A 20,778-nucleotide genomic window follows, 5' to 3' on the forward strand; every position below is an offset into this window, starting at 1 on the left:
AGAAAGGGTAAGAAGGACTGAGTGAGTGGGGTGTGGTTTGGAAGAGCCTCAGTTGCAGCACTGAATTGGGAAGTATCATTCCTTATCCATGACAGCTTTTGGCCTCAGCAGTTTCCATGCATTTACAAGTCCACTGAGACTACTTGTTAAACCAGATTGATTTCATAAATCTAAACAAGATCTTAATAAAGATAATGTCTATAGCAAAACCAGCCATGAGGAACATTCTGCCTGCTTGGAACATGTTATCAGTAGTCCTGAGGGCATATAATGCCACAGACCATGCTAATACTTGTTCATTCAAGCTGAGAAAACACTACTAATAGCACACAAAATCACAAGCAAACTATTTTTCTCTCACAAAAACTAAAGTATGGTGGTGTCAAAAAACATACCACTTCTCTTTCTAAAGGTTGAACATTAATTATTTTGTGAACCAACTGAATCAACTGAAAAAAAAAGCCCCCTTTTTTTTACCATGCAGGTGGCTACAAAGAATTTAAAAATTAATTGAGAAATGCAATTTAGTACAAATGAAGAACAATGCTGATAAATTAAATGTTTTATCTCCTAAATACTAGCAATTCCATTATTTTTAATATTACACTGTAAATTAAAAAGCATAGAGAAAATTTTTCTAGCTTTAGTCTTAAATTTTTCTCATTTTTAAAAATAATTTAAAATTTCCTACAGAAATTTCACCCTTTTATTTTTGGTCAAGGAACACTGGACACAAAGCTTTAGAACACTATATATGACCTTTCAGAGAAAAAAACATCATAAAAAATTCAGGTATGACTTTCAGCCCTGTGTTCCCTTCTCAGATTTTGACAAGACATGCTTTCAGGCATCAATAAAGTCCTATATGGATATGTCTGTGTTAAACGGGTTTGAGTAACTCATTGTTACGTCAGTGAACCAGCAAATGTCCAGCTCCTTCAAGAAGTTAGAACATTGCATTAGAAGACTTTAAATTATTAATAATAAAACTTATCTAAAGTTTAATTCTGTGTTCCTGAAAGTAACATACAAAAGAAGCAAAACTAAATTCTCAATCAAATCAGCTCACTGCTGCTGTGTGAGGTGTGTGGATTAGGATCACCTTGGAGAATCTGAGTTGCAGTGACTGAAGGAAACTGGCCTTAGGATGGCCTTAGATTTTTCAAGTATTTTAATTTCATTCATATGAAAGCCTTGACCACTTAATGTGGATGGGGTTAATAAAAAATGCCACATGTACAGAACATTAACTGTTCCTATAAATTAGAAATGAGAACTAATAATAGGAAGAACTAAAAAGGAGAATCTAGCAAGATTTTGAAAGATAAGAGTTACAGGTTGTTTTATATAACACCTTCACTAATAACCTGGAAAATTATGTGAAGCAGCTTGTTAAAATTACTTGCTAAAGACCTCATATTTTGAAGACTTAATTTAGTAGCTCAGACCTGAGAACACTTCTAGAAAAGGCACTATCTCATTCCTTCAATAGAAAAAAAGTGATTCTCAGTGGTTGCTTCTTCTGTCTTTAACAGCACTTGAAAATGAGTAACAGTCATAAGCAAGAATGAGAAAAACACTCACTGCCCTTGATAGCATATCAGGATGATTAAAAAAGCACAGACTTCTAGAAAAAAACTTAGCCAACAGTATTACAAGAAATCACAATTCTTCTCTTCCCAACTGAAGTGCTCATTTTAGATGAAGTATGAGATTTAATTCTGGTTTAGACTCCATGAGATGAGCAATAGCAGTTACTTCTGAATCTTAAATCTATTTGTATTTTTGCTCTCTGATGATCTGTGAAACAGTCTTGCTGAATCTAATTTTGAACTTTTATATAGAACTTGAACATTCTGTATCTCTCCCAATGATTCTCATATAGTAGGCTGGAATACCAATGTATTCAACCATATAACATGGTTGAAACCACCCTCCACCCTGTCACCAAAAAGACAAGAATCACAGCTATAAAAACCCTTTGCTTATTTACCTTCTGTACAATGATCACATCCAATGCCTATTTGAGAAAATGATACATAGAGGATTTCACTGAACTCCCCAAATTTTTCAGAAGTTCGTTGTCTTGATCGGATTCGTATCTCATAATCTCTTGCTGTTTTCAGAGAGTACAGTGGAACCATTGTTGAGAGCCTGGGTTTTAACTGTAAAGACAGAAGGACTGTGATTTATTTGTTTCAGTTGTACTGGAAATCTTACACTGCTGCTTGATTTCTGAAGGCATTTTTGCTACTGGGAGTTCTAAGGATACCACAAGAAGAGTTCAGAGAACATTCACACTGTTTACTGTCGACTTAGTAGTCATCAGGCATTTCTGTGATTCAGGGGACTAAAAGCAGAGAATCCAAGCTCTGTAGATACAGTCAGTGAAGAAAGGCAGCTTGCCCCAGTTACATGCCATAAGTGGGAGGTGTGAACATCTTTCACTGATCTTTCAGGTTGTAAATCCTTTTTACTGTTATAACACAACATTACTGATTGCAGAATGCCAAAAATGCTGTTAAAATAACACTGGAGTTCTAAAACTACTGCAATCTTCACTACAGATGTAATGGTTATTACCAAACATATTGCATGTTACAAATGTTTTTATTTAGAGAACAATGTATAGGTCCCCAAAATCTTCACCTATATACAAAATGTGATAATGAAGACTGTGCGACAGCTGGCAACAGAGTGTGGTCTTTGAAACGTCTATATTAGCTGAAACATACTTAGATACTGCTGAATATCAAACTGTTTAGGAAATCACATTGGACGTCTTAATAGGTGAAATTTCCGCCTTTTTCTATTAGACCTCTAAGAATATGCATTTTAATTCCAGTAACCCTACAAAAGTATACAAAATAAGGAAAATGTGCTCAAAATAGAAATCCATGTGGCAGATATTATATTCTACTTTTACTTCAGAATCACATATGATACCAGAAAAAAACCCATCATGGCTAGGACTTAAAATATCTGGAAAACAGCAGCCTTTAGGAATTTGAAGGAAGCTTCAACAATACAGTCTTATAATCTCTATGGCTGCATAACCTAAACTTGAGGCAATATTTGTTGGTAGGTATGATCTCTGGAGTTGTCTGATCCCTGCTGACTCCAGACTTCAACGTTCTTACAACCAAGCAGTCAGACTTTGGAGGAGACAGACTGCTTGTCTCTCCTAGTAGTTGAGCATTGTGGAGAACCATTGCTGTACATCACCAATGTTTCTAATATGTGAAGAATATCCATTTGGAAAGCATCGGGAAGGATATTTAACATATACCTATTTCATGCTATTAAGCCACAAAGAAATAGTTCACTGAAGTTTTACTGATAAATTTACATACATCCCAAATAATGGTGTCACTTGGAAAAAGCCAAGAAGAAAAAATCAGAGCATTTATGAAAGACTCCTGGCTGGAACAGGATTTATAGAGTGGGGAAAGTTCAGCCTCAAGTAAATAGATGAACAAACAGCATTTGTCATGGATTAATTCAAGTAAAAGCCACATCATAAAAGAGAGAGACATCATAAAAGGTAATCAATAATTTGTCACTGTCTCATGAACCCATTATCCAGGGTGGATTTTATTAGTTTAGAATGTTTCTCAGAAAATAATTTTGGTCCTCTTATTACTGTAACTTACTGTTTTAACACTTACTAATTAATGTTTATTCTTCTTTCAATTTAGAAATTATTTATTTTCAATTATTAAATATATTGAAAAAATAATAAAGGCTATGCATGACAAAGCAATGACTCATCCCAAAAATATAGAAAAATTACAAACAAGTCTCAGTAAGAGGGGACTTAATACAGTAAGAAGTACTAGAAATTAATTTTTTATTAGTTATATGTACAAAGCATTATGGTATATTTAAGCAATAAAGGATTATCCTTTGTGTAAAAAACTAGTAATAACTAGACATGTATAACTTGACCATGAATAACCAGACATTTCTGTCTTAATGTGCTTCAACACTCATTAGAGAAGGCATTTGTAGCAAGGAATCCAAAGAGTGAAATTGTAGCATTGCTTCAATGCTGTCATTCAGAGATTTGTTCTTATCCTAGGCTAGACCACGATTTTTGTGTTCTTGTAGTGTCTCAATGAATTATGCCTTGTTTATGCTCCTAAGATGAAAGGCTTACAAAACCATACACTATACACAGGTTAAGCTCAACATAATCTATAATACTTTGTCTCTTGAGGCAAGTGTCAGAGTCAGGAATTCCTTATCTGTGTTCTGAAAGAACACTGATCTTCCCATCTTTGCTCTCCTGAGAACTATTCACAAAGCATTCTGGGATTATTGACAGTACTGGAGCAAGAACAAAGCTTTATTAGGATATTTATATGATTGATATTGAAACTTTTATTAAAAACCCATCAAAATGTGCATTTTTAGAGACATACGTATGTTCTTCCTTTTGAACATTGCAGATTTTCAGCTTCTTAAAGATTATTGATTTACTGCCTAAACTTAACACATTTTATAGGCTTTAAAATAGAGGCTAATATATTAACTATATATATATTAAGAGGCTAATATATTAAACCAGTATAAATAGAAAGGCAGAGAACTATTAGGAAAAATCATTACACAGACATTATAGGCCTGTTTGGCTGTAGACTTACTAATAAGGACTAGGTTAAAGAGAAAATGCTAACACTAAGAAAGACCAGAAGTGAAAAGAGAGCCAAGGTCTTTCACAGGTGAAGGCAAGCAAACCAGTTTGACTACATTTCAATTGGTAAATTTGACTATGTTCAAATTGTTTAAATTTTCCTTTTGTAGTTAAGGACAAATTTGTAACAGTATTATCTGGGGTTTTTTTCTTCTGCCAGTTAACTGAGTTCATATTAATGAGAAAGCAAAGGAAGGATTCTGCTCTGACATGATGTTCTTACTGCATTGAAGAAGAGCTCTCCATATGCAAATATGCCATGACACACTGGCATTTAGCCTATGCATTCAGGTAAGATGGGTACAATATCTTCCCTGTAACAGAAAAAGTAACTACATGAAAAATTAAGTGATCTTCAAAAAGTAAACATAAAAGATTTGTAAAATAAATCCTGGGTTTTAGGTTCAGATTTGGGGTTCTGGTCTTTGTTAGCTTACTGGTTCCATGTATCCTCATTCATCCCCCATGTTCCCCCCCCGCCACGGAAGTTAGCCCCAGGCTGCTGGCCATTGCGTTTTCTCCCCTACCACTCCTGTGACCACTCCCCCGTCCGGTCCCAGCAGTTCCGTGTTCGTCACCTCATTCCCACGATCTCACTCGCCCCGAAGCCCCGTGTCCACCCCCGTTGTGTTCCTATTGGTCGCTGTGGCTACGTCACCACCACGGCATCTGCGCTCATTGGGCGGAGGGTTCCTGTTCTCCCCTGTCCCACCCCTATATCCCTCTGTGGCACCCCAGCCTCGGGGCCAGATTCGTCCACGCGAGGTTGGGAGTGGCTGCGGCTTCTCCATTGCGGCTCCTGCGACTAATAAAGCATCCAGCCGCCACACAGATGGGTTTGGACAATTCCCTGCCTCTTCATTTCCTTCCCTCGTGCCGACAGCAATGCGCGGCCAGCCCACCCCGGGGCGCAGCCGTAGAAGCGCCCAGAAGTAGTGGCGGCATCGACCCTGACGAGGAGCCGAGGCACCAAGCTGGGCACTTGGGAGCCGATTGGGGCCGGGAAAAGTAATGCGCAGCCGCTGTAATATATATTTTTATTTGCTTATTGTATCAAATTTTAAACTGTAACTCAAAGTCCGTCCTTCCTTCCTTCCTTCCTTCCTTCCTTCCTTCCTTCCTTCCGAACTTCCGAACTTCCGAACTTCCTTCCGAACTTCCTTCCTTCCGAACTTCCTTCCGAACTTCCTTCCTTCCTTCCGAACTTCCTTCCTTCCTTCCTTCCGAACTTCCTTCCTTCCGAACTTCCTTCCTTCCGAACTTCCTTCCGAACTTCCTTCCGAACTTCCTTCCTTCCGAACTTCCTTCCTTCCGAACTTCCTTCCGAACTTCCTTCCGAACTTCCTTCCTTCCGAACTTCCTTCCTTCCGAACTTCCTTCCTTCCGAACTTCCTTCCGAACTTCCTTCCGAACTTCCTTCCTTCCGAACTTCCTTCCTTCCGAACTTCCTTCCGAACTTCCGAACTTCCTTCCTTCCAAACTTCCTTCCGAACTTCCTTCCTTCCGAACTTCCTTCCTTCCGAACTTCCTTCCGAACTTCCTTCCTTCCGAACTTCCTTCCTTCCGAACTTCCTTCTGAACTTCCTTCCGAACTTCTGAACTTCCTTCCGAACTTCCTTCCTTCCGAACTTCCTTCCGAACCTCCTTCCTTCCGAACTTCCTTCCTTCCTCCCTCCCTTCCTCCCTTATTCCACACAAATTTTAAGTATTAAAGTTTTACAGGTACTCTGAAGAATCTGGAATGACATCATGATATTTACCAAACAAAATACTCCTGTTCAGACTAGTGAAACACCATGCACTTTTTAAATAGTTGAAGCTTAAGAAAGCAATAGAAAAATATTTTATCCTTGAAAAAATGTGCATATGTCTGACTCTTCCTATACTTACTAATCTAACACAGGTGTTTCTGGGTTTTTCATTATCCTGTCTGTCAACTATCTTGACACATAAAGTTACAGTGTTTGCTAAAAAATGTCAGAAAAAACGTAGGCATATTGTTTAAGAATTAATTAGCAATTACAAACATGTTTTTTATAGTGGCAGAAGAATCTTAGGGATAGAACACGCCTGCACTGCACTATGACTAATGTATAATAAATATTTGTTTCATACCTCTTTCCATTTTGTCTCATTAACTTCTTTGTACTGCAATTCATACTCCAGAGTAATCCATCCCTTCCGAACATCTGCTGTTGGTGGTGGATCCCATCTTACCTGGATATCGCCATGGATCCCAGTCTGACTAGTATTTAGCAGAGTCCAGTTAAGGTGGACAGGGGGATCAGGTAGTACTGTTTAAACAGAGTATTTGGAATAAAACAGGCAGTTTTCAATGTGAAATGACCATTCTTACTACACACTGATAAATTATTTCAGGACTTAAAAAGTATATTAACTGTGTATTTTTTGATTAAAGTTGAATAGCAATGTCAAAGCTATTGCAAGATTGATAACAAGAACTAACCCTGCCAATTGGCAGTGGATATGTTCTGCACAAATCTTACCCAAGCAACTAATAAAGAAGATTAAGAATGTATTGCCTATTGAAATATATTTCTGAACAAATAGTATAAAACACTAGATATAAACAATTATCCATCAGAATTTTTTGATGTTCTGCCTAAAAATAAAAACAATAATTGGAGTAACACAGAAAGACAAATATTTAGTAGCTAATATAGAAGTACACTGAAAAATTTTCCTATTTGAAAAATTAATCTAAATTTGCTCAGCTGAATAAAAGAGAGCATTGGGTATTCTAGCAATTGGGTATTCTGTAGGAATAAATTGTCTGGATATGCAGTTAATGGTGGTACATTGCACTCTGAGCAAGCAATAATATCTGTAAAATCCCAGGCAGTCAAAATTCATATTGCCATAAATATAAATCCTAGCTTAAAAATACTAGACATCCTGATCCTTTAGATTACAGTTGATTCGGGAACAAAATAGTGTTTGGCTTCCAGAGGTTTGTGGAATCAAGGTTTTAATGCCAACTTTGCTCTACAAGGAGTTGTAGCATCCATTAGAAAGGACTCAAAGTGAAAGCAAAGACAAGCTCATTTGAGCATGCACACATTTGAGAGATCACTGGTATTTAGAAAAAGAAAACACATATTTGCTTTTATCCTTTAAGCTTTCTTCCAATCTAGGCAATGTTTTCTGGTGTGGATCACATTACATTGTTACAAAATCAAATCCCTTCCCATGTATCATATATTTTAGGTACTAACTTTTCTGAGAGGTAATATTTAAATACAGCCTAAGTAATACAGAAGCTTATAGAGGTATGATACATAAGGGAAGCATACCTATTTCATCAACACTGAAACATTTTTTATCATATACTTCATTTTTACTGGCAAGCTGAACACAATAGGGTGTCCACACAGAGGTGTAGGATGCGTTGAAGTAACAGCTATTTTGTCCTGAAGTGATATAATCAGGGCATTCTTTCCAGTCTTCCTCATTACTAGAATGACAATAAAAATGCAATATTCATGAGAGAGAGATTTACAGACCTTACAAAGTACAAATTACAGATGTTACAAGACAGAGTACTGGTAAGCTGTAAAACTTACGAAAGGGATGAAAACATGACAATATTGATGGTGATTTACAATGAAACCACTATTGAAGAAACCTGCATGACTGAGTTTAGGTACTCATGTACTCTTAGTGGCCTTGAAAATAGTTGAACTTTAAGGTGCCTTCTAACCCAAAACATTTTATGATTCTGTTATTCTATGTTTCTATGATTTCTGAGATGTCTCAGAGTAACTAAAAGCCAGCCTTGCTATTACGCTGAAGTCTGCTATACAAATGTATCATTACCATCATCAAACAGCATCTGTAGATCAAAAAGAACAAAACCCTGCTCATTAGAGGGAACAGAAATGCACATCCTCATATTCCTGTGAACAAAAGGCCTATTTCCTTAATAGCCATTACTGGTAATGTCTATGTCCTTTTTCAGGCTAATCATTGTAGCAACTTGAAATTTAAAAAAACTTAAAGTGGAGCTGAATCATAATTGAACAGAACTCAATGGAACATTATCCCAGTATTTGAGCAGCCTGTTCCCCTGGACCTGTACGTTCAGACTTTATCACAGCAATTGATCAATGGGGATTTCATAAAACTTTAATAAAAATTCGAAAGTGCCTGTATCCAACCTCCACATCTGTTCATACATATAAGGAATCTCAATGTTGCAGGTTAGATGGATAAAGAATAAACTGAAGTTGCCTATTAAAAAATCCTTACCCAAACCATATAGTGTTCAGTTTTGGATTCTGCAACCTGGACCTAAATTTAGTAAGACCGTGTTCTTAATTATCTGTCAAATAATGCTTGTTGCTGCAAATTCCTTAATAATTACCAATAAATTCTAACATTGGAAAAAAAAGTACTTAAAACATGGGTTTATACCCTTAAAAACAGTATGGCTCATATCACAACAAAAAATTAACAGTAGCAACATAACAAGCATGGCAAAATAAATTACATCTCTCTTTTCCTGTTTCGGCTTTTATTACCTCTTCTTGTACAATAGCTGTAGTATTCTTGGAACAGTGAGGTTATAAAAATTTCCAGCAGTCCAAAAACATGAAAATGTCTCCATTTCAGGTGATCTGCATTTGCTGATTTGTGGCCACTGCAAGAGGTCTGTCAGAAAAAAAAGCAGGGGACAAAAGGATACACATTAAACAAATCCAAACCCCAGACTAACCTGCTGTTAAAATGAAACTCAGCACCTTTAATGAATAAATAAATTTTCTTCCACTCCCTTATATACAATGAGGCAAGATTTAAATTCTTATGTGCATACATGTAGATGACTATAGAAGCCATAAATTTGAAAGATGCATCAAGCTGTCTTTTGTACCGTGTAAAAGTGATAGTACCACAGCCTGACACTTGGCATAGGGATTTGCCAGCCCTACAGCTGTAACTGAGTAGCACAGAAAAGTTTGTTTCAGATGGATGGGACCTAAAGCAATCATCCACTCCAACTGCCTGACCACTTCAGGGCTAACCAAAGGGTAAAGCCTGTTATTAAGGGCACTGTCCAAATGCCTCTTAAACACTGGCAGACTTGGGGCATCCACCACTGCTCCAGGCTGCCTATTCCAGAGTTTGACCACTTAAAGAAGCTTGTCCTAACGTCCAGTCCAAACCCCTCAGGCATAGTTTTGAACCATTCCCACATGTCCTGTCACTAGCCCTCTTATCAGCTTTGTTTCCCTCTGCAAGATGCAATCAAGGACATTCAAATCTTCTTAAACTGCTTAGCCCAACAGTGCGCACAGGGAGGTCACACCAACACTGAGCACAGTGGGCTCATTGCCTTTGGACCAGCTGGCTGTCCCTGGTTTGTTTTGTTCAGTATAGATACACCCGAATTAGCACTTCACTTGCTTTGAAGAAGGTGTGGTACAACAGAGCTTCCATGAGACTCACCACAGCTTAGCACATACCCAGCTAAGGCATTTCACAATGCCTGCTCATGACAGAAGCTCATCTTGAGCTGAGCTCAGGTTTGTGTGCACAATGTTATGTGGATATAATCTTGTTTTGAGGGAGATAAGGGGACTTCTAAGCATGGGCATGTTATGCCACATGCCACTTCTATATCCATAATTTCTATTCTTTATCAAAATCAAAATGATGGAAGATCATAAAATGACTACTACAAACAGTCAGCCACATCAACCCTTGTGAGAAGTATAAATGCAGAAGTTGCAGGTATGACTCACTGCTTCCAAAGTCAAGCCTTAACTTTCTCCTGATTTTAAAGGTTCTAATTGCCAGTGTTCCCTCTTTGGCCTGAAATGCTTTCAGAGGAAGATAAAATGCATATGGAATTGTCTATCTCTCTTCACAGACTATCTGGAAAATACAATCATTAATTTAAGGAAATTTCTCCAAAATGCACTTAAGATGTAGATGTTAGTCAGGTATTTATGAGTGGTGAAATGATCCCTGAAAACGGAATAACATGATGCTAGTAGACCCTGCATGCAAAGTTCTTTGCAAATGTTTTGGCAGTATCACAGCTGTGAATACCAGAATTTCAGACAAGATATAAGGAAGAAACATGTTAGTGTCAGGGTGGTGAAACCCTGGAACAGATTGCCCACAGACGTGGTGGGTGCCCCACCCAGGAAACATCTTAGACTAGGCTGGACAGGGTTCTGAGCACCCTGGTCTACTTGAAGATGTCCTGGGTGATTGCGGGGGGGTTGGACTCTTTACAAACCATTCTGTGATTCTGCGATAATACTTGATACAACATATTTACCTTCAAAGTCAGAAAAAGTATTAAGATACAGTTATCCACAAGCATTAGGCACTTCCTGCTACACAAGAGGATATTGTGGCCTTCATGAACGCTGACTCCTTTATTTATGGCTCAGATAGACACAGCCACTCCATGCCTGAGCAATCTGTATTTATTAGGCTCAGTGGTTCAAATTATGTACTTTATATTACACACTGCCAAGCATCCACATCAGACACTAACTAGTACATGAGTATTATGAATTTCTGTTTTGCCCATCCCATAAAATTGTCTGATTTGACACTTTGGACAATAAATAAGGCCTGAGAATATGTCTGTAAATAGATTTCACAAACTAGTTAGATTAAAGCTCTCTGCCCTCCCCTTCCCTCTCCTGCCTCCCTAAAGCATTGAGAATTCATCTTGCTACCCTAAAATAACTGAAGTTTGATTGGAAAGATTTAAAAAATCTGTTTTTTTTCTTAGCCAGCATGTTCTATTTCACTCAACTTTAAATAAGTTTAAAACTGAAGCAAATTTTGAAACTAAATGTTGCTACAAATGGAAAAATATTGCACTGCTCTTTTTCCAGAGAATATTGAAACTAACGTTTTTACTATTGTGTCTGATTTTTTAGTGTGATATTCAGTGCTTGACAGCTTTGGCAAAATTTCAAAATGCTTCTGGGATTGACGTTGATTTGAGCTTTTACACAGTTTTACATCATTTGTCAAACAATTTCCATGTAGTAGATGTCTTTGTTAGAAACAGCACATGATCATAAAACTGCAAATCGTCATAACATAAATCCAAAATAAAACAGAATAAACATAAATCCAAAATAAAACAGAATAAAAGATTCAAGAACAGTATTGTATTTATAGCTTTTAAAAGTGTGAGTGTTCCAGCTTTCAAATTTGAATTTTCTTATTTAATTGAAAATCAAACTATTATATAAAAGTAAAACAAAGGAAAAAAAAAACTGTTTAAAAACAGAACAAGAAAAAAGAATTAAATTTTCTGCTTTTACTTCAAAAACATGAATAAAATTGCTTCAATTGCATAATACCTATAATCAGGAAGAGATTCTCTCTCCCTTCTTCCATAAACAGATAGTGTGCAAGGAAGTATATGCTATGGCTTTTCCTGTTTCTATCCTCAGCTACATGCAAATATAGTTGTTTTAACTGCAGCACATTAAGAATTTGAGAAAATGATATATAGGAAAACTCTCCCAAATTAGAATATTTCTGTTGATGTATTTATTGCTGTATTTATAGATAGAACATATATCTGCATGTAAAGACCATGCAGACCATATTCTCATCTGTAGAGGTAAATAAAGTCACACTGTCACTTTTTAACAAAAGGAAATGTACTGAATCAAATCAAACTTAGATTTTGAGAGGTCCAGCAGAATCTTAGATATAGGCTCTACCTTGCCTTAATAATAAATTCTCTGGAATTTACCAGCTTTATGCACACTTTCAGATGTACAAACTCTTTTAGGAAAACAGATCGTAACACACCCAGAATGGTATTATTGACAATGGAGAGGATGAGCAGTGCAGAATGCAGATTAAGATTTAATCTCTTACATCCTAACTTCAGAGGAATGTATCCCCAGGTCTCTCTTTTCCACTCCATAATGACAGGACCATTAATTCTTTCTCTCATAGATGTTCCTTCAACAGTCACAAGAATTTTTGAACAGGGAGTATTTTTGTTTGGAATTCACTATTCCTGGTTAACCAGTTTATATGAATACATATATTTTAATTTTATGACTATTTGAAAGAAATATTATCTTATGAAAAACATTTCCAGTTTCTGTGCCAAGTTTCCAGCCACAGATTTTGTGACTGACTGAAGAAAACTTTAGCATGTTGACTTGTGTTAGGCTTGGCATTCTTGGGGTAGAGCTCATGAATTCCTTACAAGTCAGTTTCCATACAAGTCAGTTATCACCATTGTGCACCCCTGTGTGAGCTCCATCTGAACAAACTGTCCCAGAATGTGATAACTGTAAGCAATAGCTCAGCTGAATACATTTAAGCATAAAGACAGCAGGGTACTGAAAGTAAAGGCTGTCAAACCAAGATTTTAAATAGACTAGAAGAGCAAAACAAAGAAGAGCAAAACAAAGTATGGAAGCAAACTTGTGCATTTCCTATCTAATCAAGTTCCAGTCAAACTTTCATTAATAAAACCACTCGCTTTACTCAAGATAATGGCTTGACCAAATATGCCATTTCAACAGGGAAAAATATGGAAAGAAGTGTCAGAAGGCTAATTTTTTTAGAGACTGAATTTACTTTTTTACTTTATTTTTCTTCCCCCTTCACCCCCTTCTTTAAAAGTCCCTCTAAGAAAATACAACTTTTAAATGAGTTTAAAAGGAGCTTGAAGTGTGGAAGAGTAAAGAACGGACATATGTAACTGGGGTGTAGTAAAACAGTTTATCATCATCTTGGAGAAAGTCCTACTGCCACCAGATCTCTAGTACTTCTGCAGGGACTACAGTGGAGGAGTACACAAATTGTACAGAAATATCCGACTTACTGTCCTTAGTGTAGGACTTTGGTAGGTGAAATGATAATAAGCATATGACTGATAGATAAAAATCAAGCTAACTAAAGAGAAAACTATAAAAAGGGCTGCACTTTCACTGAACAAAATGAGGTATTTCTCGTTGGGAATTTTAGAAGCTTCAAGTAGAATTATCCATTATCAGAACCTGTACCAGTCAAACAGTAAAGTTAAACTCACAGAAGAATAACATGTCCCAATATGCAAATCACTGATAAATGAAATCTTATGCAACAGCACATCTCTACATATAATCCACTCTCAAAGCACATACAATGTGTCACTGCTAGAGTGCAATAGAGAAAGCTGGAAATGCCAATACAAAGAAGGGAATTCATTACATTTAACACTGAAAACAGCTATGAAGAGCTGGAGTGCTATTTCCTGTAGCTCAAATTTGTACATTGGCAGTAAGTGCTCTGTCAATTAGGTCCTGCTCCTGAATCCACCAGGCTTATCAAAGGTTGGGTTGTTTAATAAGAGCCAGTTGATTTCTATGCTACCAGGAAATTATAATTTGTTTAAATTAGGCAGAAAAATGAAGCACCTTTGGTGTCAGTGGATGATATGTTGAATAGTTACAATCTAGAACTAATAAATTGTCAGACACCCTATACAGACAGTGGGAGATGCAGTACAGGGAGACAACAACCAGGTCACTTTTTCATCAGGCTGCTTGCGAATCTGACCCAGTTTTTGCCCTAAGTAAAAGAGACCCATAAAGGACCAACAAGTTCTGGAACAATTTTTTTGTGGCAAATAATAACATTTATTTAATATCAGTAATAAACCACATCCTTTTGTACAAAATACTTGTCAGAAACAAAGCAAAGCTTAATAACTCTGATATGCTGAATCACAGTGAAAACAGAATGGAAATACTGTGTAAGAGAAAATTATGTCCATGGAGTAAGTCTAAGTATTTTAATAGTTCATGATAAATTCAGGTGTTTTTCTTAGAAGAATGAAGTGGGATGTTTACCTCTTCATTGAAGATGAATTTGGTGACTGCTACCTCAAAATACATTATGTAGGCATCCCTGCAAAACAGATAACTATTCTGGCTGTTCTTTCAGAAAATAAACGTCTTCCATCTTTAGCCAAGTGATGTAGTTAAAAGCAAAAAACCAAGAGAAACTGAGCTTTTTCCATACTATAGAAGTCCAACAGCTGTGCTGGTTTCCCACACTTTCTATGCTATTAAGCACCCACAGAACAGAAATCAATGTGGCTCACACATTTAAGGGTAGCACACACAAACTAAGTAAATAAAGCTCAAGATTGAGGAAAAAAACAGTCATGCAGCATTACTCAGTACCATTGCCCATGAGACAGTACAGGGAGGAGAGTGGATGTGCACATGTGCAATGTCCCACGGTACTTGGTATGTGCCTTCCAAATCATGCCCTCCCATGTGCAGTGGTGGAACCAAGTGATTTCTGTTGCAGCTAATCCCTGTCTACTGGCCTGCCTTCATACACAACAAATAAAGAGAAGCAAAGCCAAACATCACGGTAATTGTAAATGAAAGGCAGTTAATGTAACAGACCCATTTCCAATTGTCTCTTAATTGCTTACAGAGCTGTAACTTAAATTGAAATGACCTTTCCAAGAAATTATGTACAAAAAAAAATAATGTGTAATGCTTTTATCTGTTACAGCCATTGCTGGAGATGTTCAGTATTGACTAGCATTATGTGGTAGGGCATGTGAGGAAATGTGGAAGCACAAATGAGGTCCTGTGGTCAAACAGAATGTGCAATTAGCAAACACCACAAAAGGTCTTCCATGCCCTTCTCAGTGCAAATAATTTTTTCAGTACTGACAACAAATTTCAATATCCTTCTTTCTCTTCCATATGTACTAGCAATTTCTAGTCTGAAGCCCAGTTCAAAGTTAACAACTGTCTAAAACCAAATGCATTGCTCCTCACCATGCAGTGATGAAGGGTTATCCTTGCTGAGATGTGGCCCCTCCAAAACTATCAGAGATTGGTGGTCAGAATCAGCACCAGAAAGACAAGCTTTCCAGAAAGAGAGGCTAAAGTTCAACTTGGCATTCCCAATCCAGGCTCCAACACCTTCCCAAATTCTAAGAGGAGAGTACTCAGGGAGTAAGACTGTCAGGTGTGAACCCAGGTTTAAGAACTGCAACTTGACAAAACTTAATGGAAAGTCACTCTAGGGCACATCTTAATGCTCCTGCCTAAATGTTGCAACTTCCCTTGTTTTAACATTAGCTCCCTTCCTAGAAACAAGAAGCTGTGCAGATGGGGCACTTTGACTGCACTGCAGTGGCTAGTGGCATTGGGTAAGGGTAGCCAGGTCTTGGTCTGACCAGGGGATAAGCGGGGACCAAGCCTTGAGCCCCAGAGACTGGTGGAGATGGCTGGGGCATGGAGCCCATGGTGGGCAGGGTACTGTGGGGCATACCTTGCAAAACCTGGCAGCAGCAAATATCTGTGCAGTGGTGTTAGGAAAGCAAATAGCACGAGTGCCAACCTGAGAACAATACAGAGAGTGTTATAACAAAGGAAAAGCTACAGCACAGCTAACCTGTAGTGGGTTAGTTGAAAAATGGAGTCAAAACAGGGAGAAAAAGGAAAAGGACAAAGACACAGGTGAAAAGAAGAATGAGAAAATGACATGTTTGGACAAAGCACAAGAGGGCATAAGTGGTTATGACAGGAAGGCAAGGAAGGGCAGCAAAAGACTTGAGGTAAGGCAGAACAAGTATAACATTGACAAACTACAAATGAAACGCGTGAGCTGATGTAAGCCTGCAGTCACTGTTACTCAGTTCAAACAGTGAAGACAACAACTTCTGGGTTTGGCACATGCATAGCCTGATAATGTAGACGAGAAACAGCTTGTACTTGGGATCACCCAAGAGAGCTACTAAGGTAACAGAGTGGAGGAGAAAGCAGGTGGTTGCAAGGGCAGTGTGAAAAGAGACAAGCGAGCACTCATGCAGCAATCCTGTTTAAGGACAACTGCAGAACAATGACAGCACAACAGAAAGATTGAGATCTTCTTCACAAATCTAACAAGTGTCAAACAACAGGCCTAATATAATCAGTGCTCCATGACAGCAGAGCTGTGAGTTTGCCAGGTTTCATTCACAGCCAAGATGCAGCCGTGCACTAACAGTGATATTATATCCCAAACTCCATGGGTAAGATGAGAATGACACTATGTCCCAAACATCATTTAAACAGTGCTCGTTATGCAGAAGTGTGTCCTGATATTTCTTGTTATTTATTTCCCATCCACACCCTTGTTACATTTGAATGAAGCAATTCACAGAAATATTGGCCCCCAATCTGGCCTTGTTCTTGACATTCAGCCCTTTTAATTCACACTACTTTTGGGAGATCAGAGTTAATCTCTAAATTCTTGTACTTTCCACTGTTAAACTTTCAAGTTATTTCTGACTTCTGCAGATTTTAAACATTCTTCAAAACAATGGCTTCAAAACAATGCAGTTTCTCTTTCATACATGACAGAAAAATCCTACCTTGCACTCTATGGAGATTTTAAACAATCTCCATTTGAAGTAGTAAAATTTGGTTTTTATTCAAGTGAAGCAAAAATGCCAGTTCTACCCACAGTACAACTATCTGAATATCTTTGAAGGGCATTCTGAAAAGGCAGCAACAATTTGGTCCTTAGTCCAGAGGGAAGTTCCCTGTTACAGTCACCATATAACAATTAAAAAAACTATGGAGATTAAAAGATATGGAGGCTGTTACTAGGAGGGTCATTTGTTACCTTCACCTGGAGTGAAACTCCACAGGATTTTACTGAACCATTCCCTGAGAAGTGCTACTTCAAAAACCATCCTAGGCAAGCAAGGCCACAGGCACTCAACAGAAGCTGAGTCCTCAAAGCAGTCCAAGGATTCCTGTGGCAGTGATGATTGAAAACTTTTTGAAGATTGCAAGTCTAGTGATTCTTCACAATTCTTCATCATGACAACCACTCAATTTCATCTTTAAACAGACTGTGAAGTATACAGGGACTTACAGGGTATTTTCACTCTTTTTGCACCTTTAGACCATAACACTTTCTTTTGAATCTCAAAGAAAACTGAATTGAGCATTTTAGAATATTCTGTCATGCCATATTTCCCCCGTGCTTTTTCAAGTGTCTGTTTTATTACTGTGGCCAGGATGTTCATTCATTCCATAATTAAGAGCTTTATTATTGCAGTGAATCATGAACTATGAGTTTCCAACTTCAAAGTGAAATTTAAAAATCAAATCCAAGAAGAATAAAATAATTGTTTTCTCCTCCTTTTACCTTCAAACCTAACAAGAACATGAGTCTTTGCAGTTTTGCAGTGCTTTTGCTTTTGTAAGAATGTTCTTTTTAGTAGGTTTCAAAAGGAAAATCACTGTGACAACAGTTCTGTCTCCTCTTAAGCAAAGTTCTATAGTCCTACTAGGATTGCCCTTTTAACAGTATTTATAAAGAAACAATCTCCACGCCTAATGGTCAGAAATTAAGCCAATATTGTGATAGATAATTTAAAAGTTCTACTAATTTACAAACAAGTTTTATTTGAAAAAAACCCAACCAAGAAATCAGAGTACCAAGCAGTTCTCACAGCCATGACTTGACACATGTGCTTTGGATCCCAGCTGGATTCCTGCGCATGAAAGGAAATGTATGTGACACAGCTGTAAATTACAAACAGGGAGTATCTAAAGTTCTTCCCAAAATGGGAAAGTTGCTGAGCTGGATGCATCTTGACTTTATCTGAAATTCAGGATGATGTAAATACCAAACAAGAGAAGAGCTCACATCAATGATGTTAGACTGATGGAATTAAGTCAAAAGTGGAAAAACACACCCCCACCCCAAGAAGTACTGGCAATTCAGCACTAGGATGAACAAAAGACTAGAGAACATACAAACGGGGGACACTCATGACTCAGAAGTGAGTTGGGCTTAAGGGAATAACATATATTTTCCTTCAGTTTTTATTTCTGTCATCTGGCTGTGAACCTAAAATATCTTTTGATCATTTCTGTGGCACTGGGTGGCCAGAAGTAAGCCTCCAGACTAATCCTTGTTTTACTACTGACTGCTCTCTTGAATTTTCTTTCAGTATCCTCTGCTACTTTATAAATGTCAACAAACACACCATTAAAGCCAGAAGTTGTGATTTTGCTCCAGTGGCTTAGTAAGAGCAAATTGATCTTAAAACAAGTGACAGACCACTTGTGTGCACTTAACCAGATTTTCCTGACTACAGTCTCAGAACTGTGATGATTCCATCTACCCTTGCACAGTAAGAGTTTGCTACTCAGACAGGTATAAAAAATGTTATAATCACACCATCTCCTCTTCAAAAACTGCAAGCTGTAATTATATAAAATGACCAAAACTACATTTTTGGCATACTGAGGAACATGAGATTAAGTGATTAATTCACACCCTCTACAGGTGAAGAGAAAAACGTGATGAGTTCAAGAGGGTTCAACTTGTCTTTAAAATAATGAATACAAAAAACTGTGAGGATGAGTCATGTGAGACCCTCCCTGAGTGATGATATTAAGTTTTACTTCAGGAAATTGTTCTCTGTCAGTGAAAAACTCCTCTTTAGTTAGTGCTGGTTGTACTACTGTATGAATAAACATCAGCAGGTAAAATGGAATTACACAAGTCTCAGACAGAGAAAAAACCAAAATTTAGCTTAGTTTTAGGTAGAAAGCTACTCTTTAATTTCCTACTACAATTAATGCTGGCAGCCTTGTTTCACATCCCATGTTGTTTACGAGTTTTGCTCAGAATATTTAATTTTTTTCTAAGAAATTGCCTCAGAACATGTTTTAAGGAAATTTTTATAGAAGTTACCATCTTATTGCTCAGTCACAGGTCTTTTGCACTCGTCCTGGCAGGCCCAAATACAGTGAACCACAAAGAAGAACATTATGACTTCCTTTTCAACAGGAAGACATTGACAGTAATATTTTCAAAATTTTTGAGGTGTAGAATTTTAATAATCATCAATAAGCATGTCTGTTCTTAGTAGACCATTTCCAATGGATCTTTGAATTTTCCTGCAATTTTGAGATCCAGCTTTTCAGCATCATACTAAAAGTGGATCTTCCTATGGTACAAACTGTTAGAGTCCAATGCCTATGGACAAATATCAACTGTACATTTTTTTTTTTGTTCACAGAAGTCTGAGACGCTCTTAACAGTAATATAAAGAAATTGTTCATGAGATTTTTCTATTTGTGATTTTATTAACTAATACAATATGCTGTCTTACAGGTCTTCTAAATTTGATATGTTATGGATAGTATTTTACCAAGTTTTTCAACTTAAGAAATGTCCACAGGGTATACTGATATAGTTTAAGGAAACAGAGACTAAATGATAGGACTAAAATCAGAAAACACCAGGCCAAAAAGTAAATGCAAAAACTTTTTTTGAAGCAAATAATGTGCAGTGTTGATATGTGAAGGAAAACAAATTGAAAACTAACCAGCTTTGGTTAGTTTTCAGTAATGTACTTAAATAAAACAAAATCTGTTGAGCTAGAAGATGAACTGTATGTTTGATCAGATTTCAATGATAAAGCAGTATCTGAAGAGGGAAAAATGAATGTTTATGAGTAACTGATGACTAAATTATATCCCAAAGTTGAATACATTTCTTGAATGCAATTCAAGTTGGGATCAGAAAGTCTTTGTAATTATTCCCGTATTTTTGCTGTACAGAAAGCTGCTTCTGTTAAATCAACAAGAGTGACCTTGTGAAATGTTACTCTTTACATAGGTACAATTCTTGATTATAGAGCAAATCATACTGTCTTAGTTTATTTAAATAATTGCTAAGTGTTGATGATCCTGCAAAGCCAGTGCAATTTTGGAAAGCTGACATGGATTATACATTATGGTACATGTTTCAACAGAATTTGTCAGGAGACAGTTGCAGAGTCCTTATGTTGAGACTTACACTGAACCCCTCATACAAGATTTAAATAATCCTGTATTTTCAGTTACTGCAGATGCTACTATGCTGAGCTAAAAGCAGCCCACAAAAAGTAGATGAAGAAGGACAGAAGATAAAAAAGGAAGAAAAGCAGGCAGAAAGAGGACAAGAACCCAAGTATTGAATAAATCCTATGACACCTATACCATGCTTTTTAAATGCATGTTATAGAAAGCTTAAACAGAAGCTAAAAATGAGCC

At 37.2% G+C, this 20,778-nt stretch overlaps 1 protein-coding gene across 3 annotated transcripts in view; it reads right to left on the minus strand.

The window, feature by feature from the left end:
* Positions 1–20,778, minus strand: part of GHR (growth hormone receptor) — a 118,620-nt gene that overhangs the window by 5,885 nt on the left and 91,957 nt on the right. For all 3 annotated transcript variants that reach the window (XM_054002908.1, XM_054002906.1, XM_054002907.1), the window contains 4 exons: positions 9,238–9,367; positions 8,011–8,171; positions 6,812–6,990; positions 1,994–2,165 (listed from right to left, as the gene is read on the minus strand). In XM_054002908.1, coding sequence (XP_053858883.1) covers positions 1,994–2,165; positions 6,812–6,990; positions 8,011–8,171; positions 9,238–9,367 — 642 coding nt within the window. The remainder of the gene's footprint in view (positions 1–1,993; positions 2,166–6,811; positions 6,991–8,010; positions 8,172–9,237; positions 9,368–20,778) is intronic.

This window comes from Vidua macroura, chromosome Z (assembly GCF_024509145.1).
Source record: "Vidua macroura isolate BioBank_ID:100142 chromosome Z, ASM2450914v1, whole genome shotgun sequence".
NCBI lineage: Eukaryota > Metazoa > Chordata > Aves > Passeriformes > Viduidae > Vidua > Vidua macroura.